Source organism: Colletotrichum scovillei (assembly GCF_011075155.1).
Source record: "Colletotrichum scovillei strain TJNH1 chromosome Unknown Contig00010, whole genome shotgun sequence".
In the NCBI taxonomy this organism is placed as follows: domain Eukaryota; kingdom Fungi; phylum Ascomycota; class Sordariomycetes; order Glomerellales; family Glomerellaceae; genus Colletotrichum; species Colletotrichum scovillei.
In genome coordinates this window covers 2,238,546-2,253,239 of record NW_023336268.1, presented here as the reverse complement: position 1 = coordinate 2,253,239, position 14,694 = coordinate 2,238,546, and the positions used below count along the sequence as shown (strand labels likewise).

Genomic DNA, 14,694 nt, shown 5'->3' with positions numbered 1-14,694 from the left:
CTCCATCGTCGCTCCGACTTACCTCAAGCCTTACGACGAGAAACAGAATGTAACGGCAAGCTCCAGCCGTGCGATCGACCCCTGCCCCAAAGAGTGGATGGATTTCGGGCATAGTTGCCGAGTCGAAACCCACTGGCGTGATCGCCTCATTCGATCAACTGACAGATGTGGACTCTGATTGTCATTTTTGTGGGTTGATCTCGGCAAACCTGTGCAGTGTAACGGTTCCGTCAGTGACCGAATGTGCCACGCCGGAGATCTTGATTACCAATGATTGATACAAGGCCAGTCATGTCTATCTGTAGATTCTCAGAGAAATTGCCGCTTAGTCTCTCCCTCCTTCAGACCCAAGCGACTACCCTGAGTAATAATTATATATAACACATACTGTAACCGCCTTCAACACAAGTCAAGAAATCTCAGGTATCACTACCTACGCCAATATGCTTGTCAGCAACAATCAAGCAGGCTAGCACGGGCTGAGGCTTGGGTTCGCCGCAATGCATGCAGAACCTCAGTTGGAGAGCACCAATTCCTGACTGGCCCCTGTCATCTTGTTGGACGACCTGCATCTGATCTCACCATTAGCAACACCCAACGAATGGCTCTCGGCGAACTTGCTGCACGTGGAATTAATCTTCAACGCTAAGCCGGGGTTACTTCCGTGTTCTGCATCTCATGTCTCCATGTCCCGTCCTCCCAATAGCAGCACATCCGAACGTCCGATGCGTTGATGCGGCGTAGCAAAACGGGACTTATGTCCTACTTAAGAACTCATCTACGAACGTGAATCACCTTGGACTCTTTTATTGCCATCATCGTCTCATTTAGCATTGACAGCCCATCAGTGGCGATTGGTAAAGGCAGTGCATCTTTTTTTTTCTTTATTGCCACGAATACTAGCGGTACCAAGGGTCAAGATGTCTTCACTCATCGGAATCGCTCTTGGCACTCTGTCACTGGTCTCAGCAGCAATCGTACCTACGGGCAACAAGACAACCATCATCGAGAGAGATGTTGTGATTCTAGGCGGAGGTGCCTCTGGAGCTCACGCAGCCGTGAGACTCCGCGAAGACTATAACAAAACAATTGTCGTCGTGGAGAAACAGAACCGCATTGTAAGTGGAAATCAACTAGATCTGAAAAGAGTGAAGAGCCTGATTTTCCACTCAGGGCGGTCACGTCGCAACCTTCACGGATCCCGAGACTGGAAATCCATATGACTTTGGTGTGAACTCATATACAGATTACGGCGGCGCCCGCGACTTCTTCGCCCGCTTCAATATTCCTGTGCAGACTCCAGTCCGACAGGTATTGACTACCACGTATGCCGACTTCAGCACAGGAAAGACTACCAACTACTCCTTACCGGCTACCGCGGACGCTACAGCTGCCCTGAAGGCTTATCTCGAGCAGTGTGAGAAGTACGAATCGTACATTCTTCCCTCCTATGCAAACTTCCCAAATTCAACCGTTGGTGTTCCCGAAGACCTCACCCTCAAATTCTCCGACTTCGTCAAGAAGCACAACCTTGAGGCAGCTGTTCCTCGCATCTTCCAGACCACCGGCCTTGGTTTGGGCAATATCGCCGAACAGACAACGCTGTACGTCATGCAGGGCTTCGGCGCACCCATCACTCGGTCATTCCTGGGCACGGTTGGTTCCTTCGTGCCTGTGTCCCGGCGAAACCAGGACATTTACGATGCAATTGCAGACCTCCTCGGCGACGATGTCCTCTACGCGTCGACAGCTATCAAGACTTCCCGTACCGAGAATGGCGTGGAGGTTCTTGTCCGTGGTCCCGGCGATAGGCAAACACTGATCCGGGCCAAGAAGCTTCTCATCTCTTTTGAGCCTACGATTGCCAACTTTGACGGCATCGATATCAGCGACGAGGAGGCGGCTGTATTCTCAAGGTGGGAATGGACTACCGTCCACGCCGCCATCGTCTCTCACCCTTCCCTACCCATCAGCTACTCCCTCACGAACAACGTTCCTACAAACTGGATCTCCCTTCCCAAGACTCCCTTCGTTGGGCGCATCGATTACCTCGGCGACGACAACTTTCGCGTGCTCATCACCGGCTCCTCCAATTACGATAGCACGCAGGCACAAGCACTGGTCAGGAAGTCCCTGAAGTTGCTAGCTAACGCTGGTACGATCCCGGACCTCGGTTCCGAGCAGCTCAATTTGAAAGCCTGGGCTAATCACGGTGCCGTGAGTCTGCGTGTGCCTGGCGCTGCGCTGGCAGCTGGACATATCACGGAGCAGTACGCTCTTCAAGGCCGGAGAAGCACATACTATACGGGAGCTGCGTGGTCTGCGCAGTTCACCACCATTTTGTGGGAGTACAACAACCAGTATCTCCTACCAAAGCTGCTGGCAGAACTTTGAAAGGTTATGATGTTGCCTCGAACGGCTGTTGAGGAGGAACATCCAGCAATTACCTTATACCAGAAAGCAATGCATAATATCGTTGTCAAAAAGGGCCATGGTCGAAAAGATAACGCTTAAGCTGTTATTCCATCTTGTTGCGAATGTCAACATGAAGCAGGCAGTGCAAACTCCAGAGCTGGGTGGCAATAAAGTCTCTCCGGTACTGCAGATGTCCATGAGTCTCGTCACAGCAACGGAGTGAACTCAATAACGAACCGGTGGGAGTGTTTGCACGCCTCGAATTGAACCGTGGAGTCCGCAAATCTAGCAAGCCCGCAATACCCGGAAGCTCACCACTTTCTACTGCCCATCTGTCATCTGATGTGGAATCTGCTAAAATTCTTGGGTCGGAGACTTGCTTCAACGGGATTGCATCCCGGGAATCCCTGATGTTGCTGCAAGGAACGAGCCCCAGCTGCATTGCATCGGTTTGGGGCCTCACTCCACCCGCTCACAAGGGCCCCTGATCGAGGACCTTGTCGACAAAAGCGCCAATTTCGGCCGAAGAATTACAGAACATCGACCCATGAAAACATGATTTCATGGCACGAGCTTTCGTCTCATCCGTCAGACCGCACTCGGACATTGACAGATGATGAGTGTGTATGTTAGACTTCAAGATGGTCTTTGCTGACCTGGAGATAATCACGAGTGAAGTGCCTTTGGCGAACCATTCAGAACTTGGTGCGGAGAGGGAAGTCAGTCCACGTATGCGGCATGGCACATACATGTGTACATGTTTCACTGCATGTATAACCAGTTGTTGAATTGTCTATGGGATATCTTTCCAGTATGCCGCTCACAGACGGTTGGAAATGCTAGTCAAGATGTTCAGATCTCCTAGCAAACTCAGTCGTCTTGATGATCCCATGCAAGTTGCTCGACTGGACTTGTATCGCGGTTTCCTCTTCTATGCGCAAGGCCTTACTTCGATCATACTCACTGAGCATTATGCCTGCTGGAGGTTGCATGGTGTGCAGTCTGATCTCGCCCGTTTGTGTACCATATCGTGGATCCAAGGCCCATTCATCGAGTTCGTACTGATCGCTTCTGGTTGTCCCGTCACTGCGGCTGCGGGAGGTGTCGTACTCGAGCGTTCTTGGTCCAGAGCCAGTCTGTTGCGACCGCTTGCCACATGCGTCTGGGAGATGCTGATTATATGCTGATAGGTTGAGTAACTTATTGACAAGAGGTTTCAAAGCCGGTGCGCATGCCGCAATGATACCGACCTGCAACTGCAGGCTAGGTGAGGTGCGAAAGCACTATTAGCTTCGAGCCACTGAGCAAAAGTAATTGTACCTACAAGCCCCAAAATTGAATACTTCTGTTGAAAGTTTTGTCAGGCTCGCTGTCGTTGTTGAGCTGGTATACTGCTTTGACTATGCCCATCGCGACAGCACTTGGGGTTCCATTAGTCACAGGAGTCGAGCAATCATGACTTCGAATCATTGGATACTCACAAGTATCCTAAGCTCAAGATTCCAATTGCGTAGAGACGGAGTCTGCGCTTCATCTGCAAATTCCATATGATTGGCACAGGCAGGGTGGCTAGAACTACGTCGGTGAAGATGTTGAATCCTGAAAATGGGTGAGCGGCGTTAGCATGACATCGCGGCCATAAGACACAGCAACCTGACTTACCTGTGTTGATGATACCAAACAGATTGATGTTATTGCCATCCTTACACTTTGGAGGCGGTGTCGTGTTCCTGTCCCAGAATCCTGACAGGGGTTTGCAGTGAAGGAAGAACGGAAACATGCCGCCAATCGAGTAGAATAAGACAAGAGCTTAGTCGGACCGTCAGTACTTGACGGAAGAGGCCGACGAATGTGATTAACCTACCAATAGTTGACCATAATGCCCACTTATACCATCCAGTCTTGCTCAAACGCAAGAGACTAAGGGCGATAGAGACCTTCGAAACATGAGAGCGCCGGCGGCGGAGATGATCGACTGCCAAAAGGCGACGTGGTTGAACACGACGTAGTCATACTTCTTGTCGATGGTCGAGAAGTGTTTGCCAAGACCATATTGCGCTTGAATAACGAATGAGATCCATCCTCCCCAGGCGCAGATCTACACACTCAACCAAGTCAGTCTCTGCGGGCAGCAAGATTGGAGCTCGATGCGATGTACTTGCCGCCGATAAGACCATGACCGCATCATCCCACCCAGGCGCCTTGATGACCCATATTCTGGCATATATCCGCAGCGCAACGCTCGTCTGCGCCAGGAGATGAAAAACAGTTACGACAGTGATGATGCGGGCGGTGTTGCTCTCAGCGACCCATGCCGGATTCATGGGCGTGGGAGCCGTTCCGTTTGTTATGTTCATGTCTGCCCATTATAGGTCGTCGCGAGTGGTGTCCTCTGCAGATTGCCAAGGTGGCGACAACCAGTAGAAAAGGGTCTTGTAAGAAGCAGCATGGTCTGTGTGTGTGTTGGAGTACCGACGGCAACTATCGTTGTCAATCAATAAGTGAAGCGAACGCGAGTTGGTTCAAAGAAACTTTGAAGGTGAGGAAACTTTGAACTATTTGCGGCAATGTCCAACAAGCGGCGGTAGTTTAAACTTGCCGGGAACCCTCTTAGAGTTGGCTGTAATAGCCTATTCAACCCCCTGGCCGGAGAATTTTCTGATTCATGGGTAGGGCCACATAGCACGAGTTACGGGTAGAAGTTGAATGAGATACACCACATATCAATCTTTATCTCCATGCGTTTGAATGGCTTGAGTTGATATTGGCACTTTGGCATTGCTGCATAACAAGTTTGGGCTCATTCGATTTTCCATCGACTTAATTTCTTCATAATATCTCCGTTATGTCTGACTCTCTGGCAGGCTGCGCGTTGGTTGTTGTGAGTAACACGTGCAGGGGAATTGAACTGGGTTGGCTGGAGGTGGGGGGTTGACGTGATGCCCTCATTTAGTCAAAAGCGCGACCCTTTTTTTCAAGAAGCACCGTCCGTTGTAGTCGATGGCCGAGCGGTATGATTCTCGCCCTGAGTGGTGAGAGCGTATGTTGGCTCACGGTCCTACATAATGCCATGGACAGCTTTTTTTTTTAAACATTCTTCATCATAGTAATTTTGGTGCAGAGCAATGTTACCACGTCTTACCTGCGTATTCATATTTGTACCTTTTTTCGTGGAATACGAGGACACTTTCAGAAGGTAGCAAGTTCGAGTCGAGAAATCCTTTCCTTTTTTGCCCTCTCCCTCTACGGGAAGAGAACCGGTGGGAATACAAAGTGTTCCAGGCTTTCAGCATGAACATCCTCAACTGCACACTGAGGCATTCATCATACAATTATGAGACGAGTTCCCAGACTATTTATCACCTTTGGTCCTTCGATTGGGAAATAGTATGTGATCTTGTCATTCATATTATGGTAATGTGCAGTAAGCAATATGTACATCAGAAGCAGACTAAACCCGAGCAGGAAACATTATACGCAAGTCCAGCTATCGGGAGAGTTGGGGTCTCCAGACTTGTACACGTTACGCGTGGGATACTTGCAGTGCTTCCTCGTGAAAGCAACCTGGCCGCCCTGCGTGCCATTGACAAAAGCAGTGCCGAGGATCGAATCCGGCGCGACGCCCTCTTCAACCCACCGAACAATGGCGGAGAGAACATTGCGCTCGGGCTCGAATCCGGCAACGGCAGACTCCTTGTTGCCAATGAAGCTGGCGCCGGGACCGCCGCTGCAGTGGTTCATGCCCGAGATGCGGAAGTACCGGTAGAACTCGTCGAGCTGCGCGGACGTGAGGCCCATGGTGCGCGAGACGTGGTTGTAGTAGCGCGCGCTGTTGTCGCTGCTGATGATGGGGTCCTGGAGCCCGTGGTAGTGCAGCACCTTGGTGCCGCGGTCCTTGACGCCGGAGAGGTCGCCCTTCCAGGTCTCGATGCCACCGGGGTTCTGGGCGGCGGCGGCGGCGAAGTCCTTGGGGCCGATGGTGGCCGGGTCCCAGGTCGTGTCGTTGTAGATGACGTTTTGGAACCAGTCCGTGGTGTAGGGGAACGCGCGACCGGCGAGCAGGATCTGGGTGGGCTGGGCACCGGGTTGGAGGCGGGGGTAGACGAGAGTTCCATCCTGGCCGTACAGATCGGAGAAGACGGTGCGGACTGTCTGGGCCTGGATGCCGGTCAAGCAGTTTGCCGTCTGGTTGGCGCCGCAGATGAGAGACTCGGGGCGGTACTGGCACAGGTCGGGGTCCTCGATGATGCCGTCGACCTGGCCATCAAGACCGTCGCACTGGTTGAGAAGGTCCTTGTAGACGAGAGTCCAGAGATCCGCCGACAGGAAGGTCGGCTTGTCAGAGGTGCCGGTGGCGGTGAAGAAGTGACCGCTCCAGGACGTCAGGTTGTTGAAGGCGAAGGCGGGCGCACCAGCCACGATACCGTCAAAGTCGTCGGGGAAGTCTTGGGCTTCCTTGAAGCCCTGTCTGCCGCCAGTCGAGCATCCAAGATAGTACGACTTGGTATGCTCCTTGCCGTACAGGGCCTTCGTCGTTTCCTTGCCAATGACGACGCCGGTGTGGAGGGATCGGTAGGCAAAGTCCTCAATGGTGCCGGGGTTGTTGAGGAAGGGCGAGCCAATGGTGCCGTTGTGTCCATTGTTGGCGCCGACTGCAGCGAAGCCTCGTGAGACGGCGTAGGCAATGTCCTCGTATTGAATACATCCGCCAGTGCCTCCATTGCCGGTGCTCAAGAAACGGCCGGTCCAGTTGGACGGAAGCCATGCCTCAATACTGACGTTGCTGATGGGTCCGGTAGTGGTCAACATGGACACACGGCAAATGTCGACGGCGACGACTTGACCAGGGCGGGTACATGTCGGGTGGTTCTCTGGGAAGGTGATGTTGGTTCCGGCAGAGACGGGAGTGGAAAACCAGACTGTGGTGTTTGGGAGCTTCAGATTGTTGGCGAGGGCACTACAGTCGTCGGCGAAAGCGCTCATGACGTACTGAGCCGCTGGCACCAGCAGCATCGCAGAAAGGTTGACGGACTTCATGTCGGCGAATGGGCGTTGAATAGGACAGATTCCAAGGTCCATTCGAGACTGGCGGTCCACTATGCCCAAGTGTCGAGGCTCAATGGCTTCTTTTATAATGGCAATGGAGTAATATGTACTGTAGTTGACCTGGTATCCAGAAGTAAGGTAGTCTCCAATGTGACGATGCCAGGCCGTTCATCTCAACACAACCCTGGCAAGAAGACTAGTAGCAAATCGATGCCCACCCTCGGCGATCCCCTCGGGTGGCGTGCCGGTCGGCGTGGAGTGACGGCAGTTAGCCACGGCATGACTGGACAAGACGACCTCCCAGACAAAAGCAAACACTGGGCGGTCTATGCCTGATTCAAGGCGAGCATCTGAAAGGGCTCTGACAGCAACAGAATGAGGCATAGTGACCTGCCTTTTTCTCCCCACACTGGTAGACTACACGTGTTAGCTTGAGGGGATAACCATGCATCGGCAATGGCGAGTGCGGAGAAGGCGACCAGGTTGGGGTATGCTCTCCGGGGGTTGATCGCGGCGGAAAAGTCTTCTACCGGGCAGAAAGCAGGACTCGTCATGTTCACTCTGTGGCTTTTGCTCATGTGAGCAAGAGTCGTGTCACTTCACTTTGCTCTGAAGCGGAAGTTGGGCCGCGCGCGGCAGGCAAGGAAGAGAAGAGGAATCAAGAGCCAGTTCAACTCTAAAACTGTGATGAAGCTTGTTTGGATAGTGGAGGCGTTTGCTGACGAGAAGAGCGGAGAGTGGAATTAGCGTAGCCTGCGCGATGGGGAAGAACTGGAGAAGCGCATTTCCCCAGTGTCACTAGATGCAAGGAGACGCTTCTCCACGTGCGGGGAGACGCCGGTTTACCCGGGGGCTGGGTAGTCTGGGCCTCGGAAACCCAACGTTGGTAGCGTTGGTAGAGTTAGTGTGTGATGAGCTGGAAATCGTTCTCCCAAGAGAACGGAAGGTCGTTATTGAGCACCGGGTTGTTGAGTAATCGTATCCGTACGGATATCTACACAACTCGAGAGAAGTGTAATTTGTGTGTTTCGAGAGCTTCAGAGATCACCGTACGGGTGTTCCCTCGTTGTTTCTCTTGCGGACCCATCCCATTTGCCTCTGTGAAAAAGTTTGATGTTTCAAGAGTCAGGACTTTGAACAAAACACGCAAAAATCCGCTGACAGAGGCCTTCAGATCGTTCGAGTCGCGCGGCGGCCCGACAAGCAACACCCATGCACCTGACGGTGCCTCTTTCGTTGCAACCATTTGCGGGAGTCCCTGTAGATCTGGCCCTCTCGAACTCCTTGACACTGACAGTTCTCTAGTACGGAATCAATTTGTTTCCTTTAGCTGATTTCTTGCTTATGGATCCTACCTGCATACGCGTCCAGATGGCCTTTACTCCCCTTAATATCGAGAAACGAATGACGTTCACAGCGGCCTGCCAAAACGAGACGTGTGTGAGGGCTATACCTGCGGCATTATCTTCGGCGTCATCTAATATTTTTGTCCATCTACGACGTTGCACACATGACACCTTGGCATTCCCCAAATGGACACTTTTGGATTTCTTTCAACCACGGATCATGAGGTTTTAGACATAACCCGTGCTGGCTTCCCGAAGATTTAGTGCAGAGGGGTATTTGGGGTTTCGGCACGCTGCGTGACTTAGCTGCATGATGTTTTGCGCCCCCAAGAGGGGGGAGTTGAGCCGTGAGGAACGCAAAGTCCGACTGACTCGGAAAACCCGGCGTCCATGTCATGTCCCTTCAACAATCTCTCTCATCTGGGGACCCGCCTACCGAAGCCAAGTCGGCGCAGCCGTCGATCATCACTTCCAAGCCATAGCGATAGAGTGAGGCACTTTGTCTCTTTCGGTCCGTTGATACAAGGGCTATCGCAGACTTTACACTGCGGAAGATTCCGCCTGCTTGTCAGTCATCCGATCGAGAGAAGAATTTGACGCTTTGATCACCGCTCCTGGCACCACTGTAACGCTCCGTATGGAGACGCGACCGGAGCAGAGTAGTCGTCGATATCCAGTGCACTACAACAGTAGCCAAGAGATAACACGTAATAATGCCGCCTACAAATCCGCTGTGTTATGTCCGTAAGGATAACCTCCGACTAGATCTCGGACCCGATGACGCGGAGCTAAAAGATGTGTTAGTACTAATCGTAGTCCCGGCCGGCAACCATGATGCCGGGTTTCCGCCTTCTATTAGCGCACCCACACAAGCAGTTGGATTAATCGAGCGCTGCGATCGTAGTCGCTGTCTCTCCCTTCAACCTGACGTCTTGAAGCACCCTTCATCGACCAGCAAAAACACTAACACACGTTATCAAGAGTGTTGAATGGGTCATTTTAATGATGCTCTCAGCAGCCAATGTAGCGGTCCGAAAGACAACCCGCGCGAAGGTTTCGGACCGAGCCACAACTCCGCAGTAGCTTTCTTCATCGACTCACTCACTTCCATGCCAGAGAGAAGTCTATGTACTCCCTAGCACCTCGTGCTCTTCACAAATGAGGATCATGGCGAAGAAGTCGGACGACAGGCTAAGTAGGTACTTCGAGCCAGTTCATCTTTAGAGTCAGAGTAGCAGTCGGATTGAGCGAGAAGCTTTATCCAAACTCATGGGAAATTTGTCAAATTTCAAGAATCTTGAATCTCAGCTTTAAAGCCTGGGTCTTGATTTGTGAACCCTCACTTGTACCGAGGATAGTTTCCCACAAGCCATCTCTAACATAGTGTCAGGCCCAGTTCCGATCACCACATCATGGACACGAACGTATCAACCACATCAGCCAATTGGGCAGATTTTGCGACCCTCAAGCTATCCTCATCACTTCCTGCGTCCAACTCTACCCTCTATTGGCTAGCCTTACTCGTGATAGCTTCAGTCATCGCAGCACCTCTTCGACACAAGTTCCAAGATGTCGAGATCTACCCAGTCATCAACAAAACTAAGGAGGAATACCTGACAGGCGGGAGAGCCCTCCTCGCCAAGGGAGCCGAGAAATATGGCGGCAAGCCGTTCAGAGTCTTCACCGGCCAGGGCAGCACCCTCACGGTCCTGGCGCCTGAGTTCTGCCACGATGTGAAGAATGATAACCGTTTGAGCTCGACCGAGTTCCTCCTGGCCTACTGGCAGGCCGGGACACCGGGGTTCGAGCCGTACTTTAGCTCAGGAAGCGAGCTCATCCGTGAGATGATCCGAACTCATCTCACTCAGAGTGATGTTGGTGAGTCTTTAGGACCTGGCCAGTCTTACAATGTGCTTATTTAGGCCGCGCAGCCAAATTATCACAGCCGCTCGCAGACGAGGCAGCCAACGCTCTGAAAGACGTCTTCACGGACAACGAAGGTACATCTCACCAATCATCTCACACTCTTACTTGAGATACTCATGTCCTCTCTAACACCACCTCAGAATGGCACGAAATCACTCTCGCCCCGACAATCGCCCAAATCGTTGCCCGCGTTTCCGCCCTAGTCTTCCTCGGCCCCGAACTCTGCCGCGACCCAACCTGGCTCACCATCACCATAAAATACCCCCAAAAGGCCATGGCCGCCGCCAAAGTCCTCCGCTCCTACCCGGCCCCCGTCCGCCGCTTCGTGCACTGGTTCCTCCCCTGCTGCCGCGAGCTGCGCCAGATGCTCCGAACCGCGCGACAGGCCATCGAACCGATTCTGCAGAAGCGTAGAGAGCAGGAGGCGGAGAAGGGTGGAGTGGTGTTTGATAACGCGTTGGCGTGGATCGAGAAGCTGGCCAAGAAGCAGCAGGATCGAACGGCGCAGAATGCGGCGTTTCAGCAGCTTGGGTTGTCGATTCTCGCGAATGCTTCGAGCACGGATATGGTATCGCAAAATTTGCTGGATTTGTGCGTGAATCCGGAGGTGACGGAGGCGTTGAGGGAGGAGATTGTGAGGGAGACGAGGGGTGGGTGGAAGAGCTCGACGCTGTATAATCTGAGGCTGTTGGACAGTGTGTTGAAGGAGACGTTGCGTCTCAAGCCCATTGCGTCGGGTCAGTAACCTTACTCGGCTACGCATTGTGTCATTGCTAACTTGCAAACAGTGGCTCTTGGGAGGCGCGTGATGGAAGATGGCGTAAAATTGAGTGACGGCACCGTGCTGCCCAAGACGACCGGCGTTGCCGTATCCTCCGCGAACATGTGGAATCCGGTAAGACACCATCTCTTGTTGACGGTCCATACCAATCAGATCGCTAACGTCCTCAACACAGGAGATCTATCCAAACCCAGAAATCTTTGACGGCCGACGCTTCCTCCGAATGCGAGAGGGCGGTAACAACGAACACAATGCGCAGCTAGCGAGCGTGTCGCCGGAGCACATGGGCTTCGGGCTCGGCGCGCACGCGTGCCCGGGCCGCTTCTTTGGCGCGAGCTCTGCGAAGCTGATCATGTCGCACATCTTGCTTGACTACGAGTTCAAGTTGGCTGAGGATGTGGACAAGAGCAGTGTTGAGCCGATGCGTTTTGGGTTCTCTACTCTAGCGAATCCTAGGGCCAAGATCCTGATCAGGCGTCGGAAGAATGTCGTCTAAGGTACGAAGGGAGACTTTATTGCGGCTTGCGTGCTGCGGATATGTGGTGTAAAAGGCATGACAACACGGCCAGGCGGCGAGGCTATTGGAACTACCGCCTCGCTGAGTTGACCCGGTCAAAGGCCTCGTCCTGAAACAATCATGTCATGAAACCAGTAGAGACAATTAATCGCCTGGAAATCAGAAACAGCCCAGCATGATCACTGAGTCTACTTCGAGTGGAAAGCATGCGCAATATCGAGAAACCCGGGACTTCGGCTCGACGAACAGCGATGCGAAAGCGAGAAACTTCTCGTCAATAAGCTTCACTTTTGGGTAGCACCAATACCACGTAGCCAAGCAAGATATATTGTTTCCCAAATTGATCGCGGAGCCTCTGAGCAGTCAAACTCCCAAGAACGGGAATCTCCGCCCAAGCGATTGGCGGAAGAAGTTTCCGCGATGAGGACTGCATGGCGGGGTTGGCTATGGCCCGGAAGTTCAACCATCATCGGAGGGGGTAATTGTTGCTGCTCTTTCTCGATACCTCATTGCCTTGAATACGGCTGCAAGCTGGAATTCACAGCCGTCTTTCCAAGGAGTCTTCCCGCGGATACCTCCGAATAGAGTTGACTGTATTTGGGAATTGAGGCCCGCTGTCCGCGATGGAGGGGTAGGGAGCAGCCGCATCTCCGGCCTTGACTACACACACGTTCTCCATAGGTGAGGGATGGCCAACGGAAGGATAGGGCAGGTCTGCAGGAACAGGGACAAAAGCTTAGTAGCTGGGGCCGTACATCAATGAAGCACTCGAAATGAAAAGAATGGTACGGATGCGGCCGAGACGTGGCGGGGGATGTGCAAGCCTGATCGACGCGATGTCACTTGGCCACGGATACGGAGGCTTACGATCCGGCGCGCCCTTTGAAGCAGGCCATGTCTGCAGAAAACCTGCAGGACGAGACTTGGCGATGAATAGATAAATCCTCAAAAGAAGCCTCATCACGGACCCTTCGAAGTGAGATGTTCGTGGTTCACCCGCTCATCCCATCAACCCATCACCGAGATGAAGTCCATCCTAGGCATGGCCCTCTGGGCCCTAACCCTCCTCAACCTCGCCCTCGGCGCCGAAGTCGTCCCCCGCGCAACCTTCACCGAGGTGACAGACTACGGTTCGAACCCGACAGGCACGCGCATGTGGCTCTACGTGCCGCAGAACCTCGCCGCCAAGCCCGCCGTCGTCGTGGGCGTCCACTGGTGCAGCGGCAGCGCGCAGGCGTATTACCAGGGCAGCCAGTGGGCGCGGTACGCCGAGACGTACGGGTATATCGTGATCTACCCGCAGACGCCGTACACGCGCGACAACTGCTGGGACGTGGCGAGCAAGATGACGCTGACGCATGGCGGGGGCGGCGCGAGTAACTCCATTGCGAATATGGTGAGCTTCGTGATTGCGCAGTATGGGGCGGATAAGAGCAAGGTGTATGCGACTGGTATCTCGTCCGGTGCCATGATGACGGTATGTCTTGATTTTTCCTCCGTGTTGTGAGGCAAGACTTCTAACATTGCGATTCTTGTGCCTTGAAGAACGTCCTCGCGGCGACGTACCCCGACGTCTTCGCAGCCGGCATCGCCTACGCGGGCGTTCCGGCCGGGTGCTTCATGTCCGCGGACGACATCCCCGACTTTTGGAACTCGACGTGCTCGACGGGCCAGTCCATCTGGACGCAGCAGCAGTGGGCCAACGTCGTGAACAACATGTACCCCGGGTACACGGGGGCGCGGCCCAAGATGCAGATTTATCACGGCGCGGCGGACGAAACGTTGAACGTGCAGAACTACTACGAAACGATCAAGCAGTGGACGGGGGTGTTTGGGTACTCTGCGACGCCGCAGTCGTCGGTGGCGGACTTTCCTAGGAGCCCGTATACCAAGTATGTGTTTGGGGATAAGTTGCAGGTGAGTTTTGATGATATGGACACTGGTCGAGGGCCATCTGGAATGACTTTGATATGTAGACTTTCTTGGGTACGGGTGTGACCCATTCGATTGATGTGTTTCCGGAAGAAGACCTCAAGTGGTTCGGTTTCGTGGTGAGTCTGGACGGGAGTGAAGTTCCCACGTAGACAAGCTGACTGTTGCTGTAGACACCGGTGAGCTCGTCGGCTGCTGCGACGGTTCCTGCGACGACGAGCCGCGCATCTACGACGCTGCGGACTTCCACGGCGGCAGCGACGACCACCACGGCAGCCGGAGGATCCGGGACGGCACCTCAGTGGGGCCAGTGCGGCGGGATTAACTGGACGGGACCGACTGCGGTGAGTTGCCACGGTGTGATGATGAGCTGAGTGCTGACATTATTGGGATAGTGCGCGAGTTCGTTCACATGTGTCAAGGTCAATGACTGTGAGTGTTGATGATGCTTCTGTGTGTTGATTTGAGTGTGCTAATAGGTGTGAAGGGTACTCTCAGTGCCAGTAGTGGCGCGAAGTGAGCATAACAGTTGAGTTGATGATTACGCTGAGCATCACCAGGAAAGGGTCATGAAGGTCGGGTCGAGATGCAGATTGACGAGGATGAGGAATGCTGATGAAAAACAAAGAATCCCCTGTTTTCAGCGTCGAGGTCGAGGTCTAGACTTCTAGAAGCCAGACGAGAAGAGAAGTAATGAGCATTCAGCTGGCCTTAGCTGTTCTCTCATGATG

At 53.3% G+C, this 14,694-nt stretch overlaps 5 protein-coding genes across 5 annotated transcripts; 3 read left to right on the top strand and 2 right to left on the bottom strand.

Annotated features, from left to right (window-relative positions):
* Positions 1 to 920: 920 nt before the first annotated feature.
* Positions 921 to 2,394, top strand: HER10_EVM0010644 (amine oxidase; the record flags this gene model as incomplete). The annotated part of the gene is made up of 2 exons (XM_035480097.1): positions 921 to 1,118; positions 1,174 to 2,394. 2 exons carry the CDS (start codon positions 921 to 923, stop codon positions 2,392 to 2,394), a joined length of 1,419 nt encoding a protein of 472 aa, XP_035328450.1.
* Positions 2,395 to 3,254: 860 nt separating this feature from the next.
* Positions 3,255 to 4,772, bottom strand: HER10_EVM0010071 (uncharacterized protein; the record flags this gene model as incomplete). Its single annotated transcript, XM_035479541.1, has 7 exons — positions 3,255 to 3,678; positions 3,740 to 3,835; positions 3,897 to 4,014; positions 4,078 to 4,224; positions 4,280 to 4,352; positions 4,406 to 4,513; positions 4,581 to 4,772. 7 exons carry the CDS (start codon positions 4,770 to 4,772, stop codon positions 3,255 to 3,257), a joined length of 1,158 nt encoding a protein of 385 aa, XP_035328400.1.
* A 1,114-nt stretch (positions 4,773 to 5,886) lies between these two features.
* HER10_EVM0004843 (tannase and feruloyl esterase) lies at positions 5,887 to 7,452 on the bottom strand (the record flags this gene model as incomplete). Its single annotated transcript, XM_035474474.1, has 1 exon — positions 5,887 to 7,452. The coding sequence occupies one exon, from the start codon at positions 7,450 to 7,452 to the stop codon at positions 5,887 to 5,889; it is 1,566 nt and encodes a 521-aa protein (XP_035327935.1).
* A 2,767-nt stretch (positions 7,453 to 10,219) lies between these two features.
* On the top strand, positions 10,220 to 12,010 carry HER10_EVM0011891 (cytochrome P450; the record flags this gene model as incomplete). The annotated part of the gene is made up of 6 exons (XM_035481304.1): positions 10,220 to 10,540; positions 10,574 to 10,685; positions 10,739 to 10,807; positions 10,874 to 11,470; positions 11,522 to 11,628; positions 11,690 to 12,010. The coding sequence occupies 6 exons, from the start codon at positions 10,220 to 10,222 to the stop codon at positions 12,008 to 12,010; spliced, it is 1,527 nt and encodes a 508-aa protein (XP_035328558.1).
* Positions 12,011 to 13,055: 1,045 nt separating this feature from the next.
* Positions 13,056 to 14,470, top strand: HER10_EVM0013126 (PHB depolymerase family esterase; the record flags this gene model as incomplete). Its single annotated transcript, XM_035482493.1, has 7 exons — positions 13,056 to 13,232; positions 13,335 to 13,508; positions 13,577 to 13,948; positions 14,008 to 14,082; positions 14,137 to 14,307; positions 14,359 to 14,395; positions 14,451 to 14,470. 7 exons carry the CDS (start codon positions 13,056 to 13,058, stop codon positions 14,468 to 14,470), a joined length of 1,026 nt encoding a protein of 341 aa, XP_035328672.1.
* Between the last annotated feature and the right edge of the window lie 224 nt (positions 14,471 to 14,694).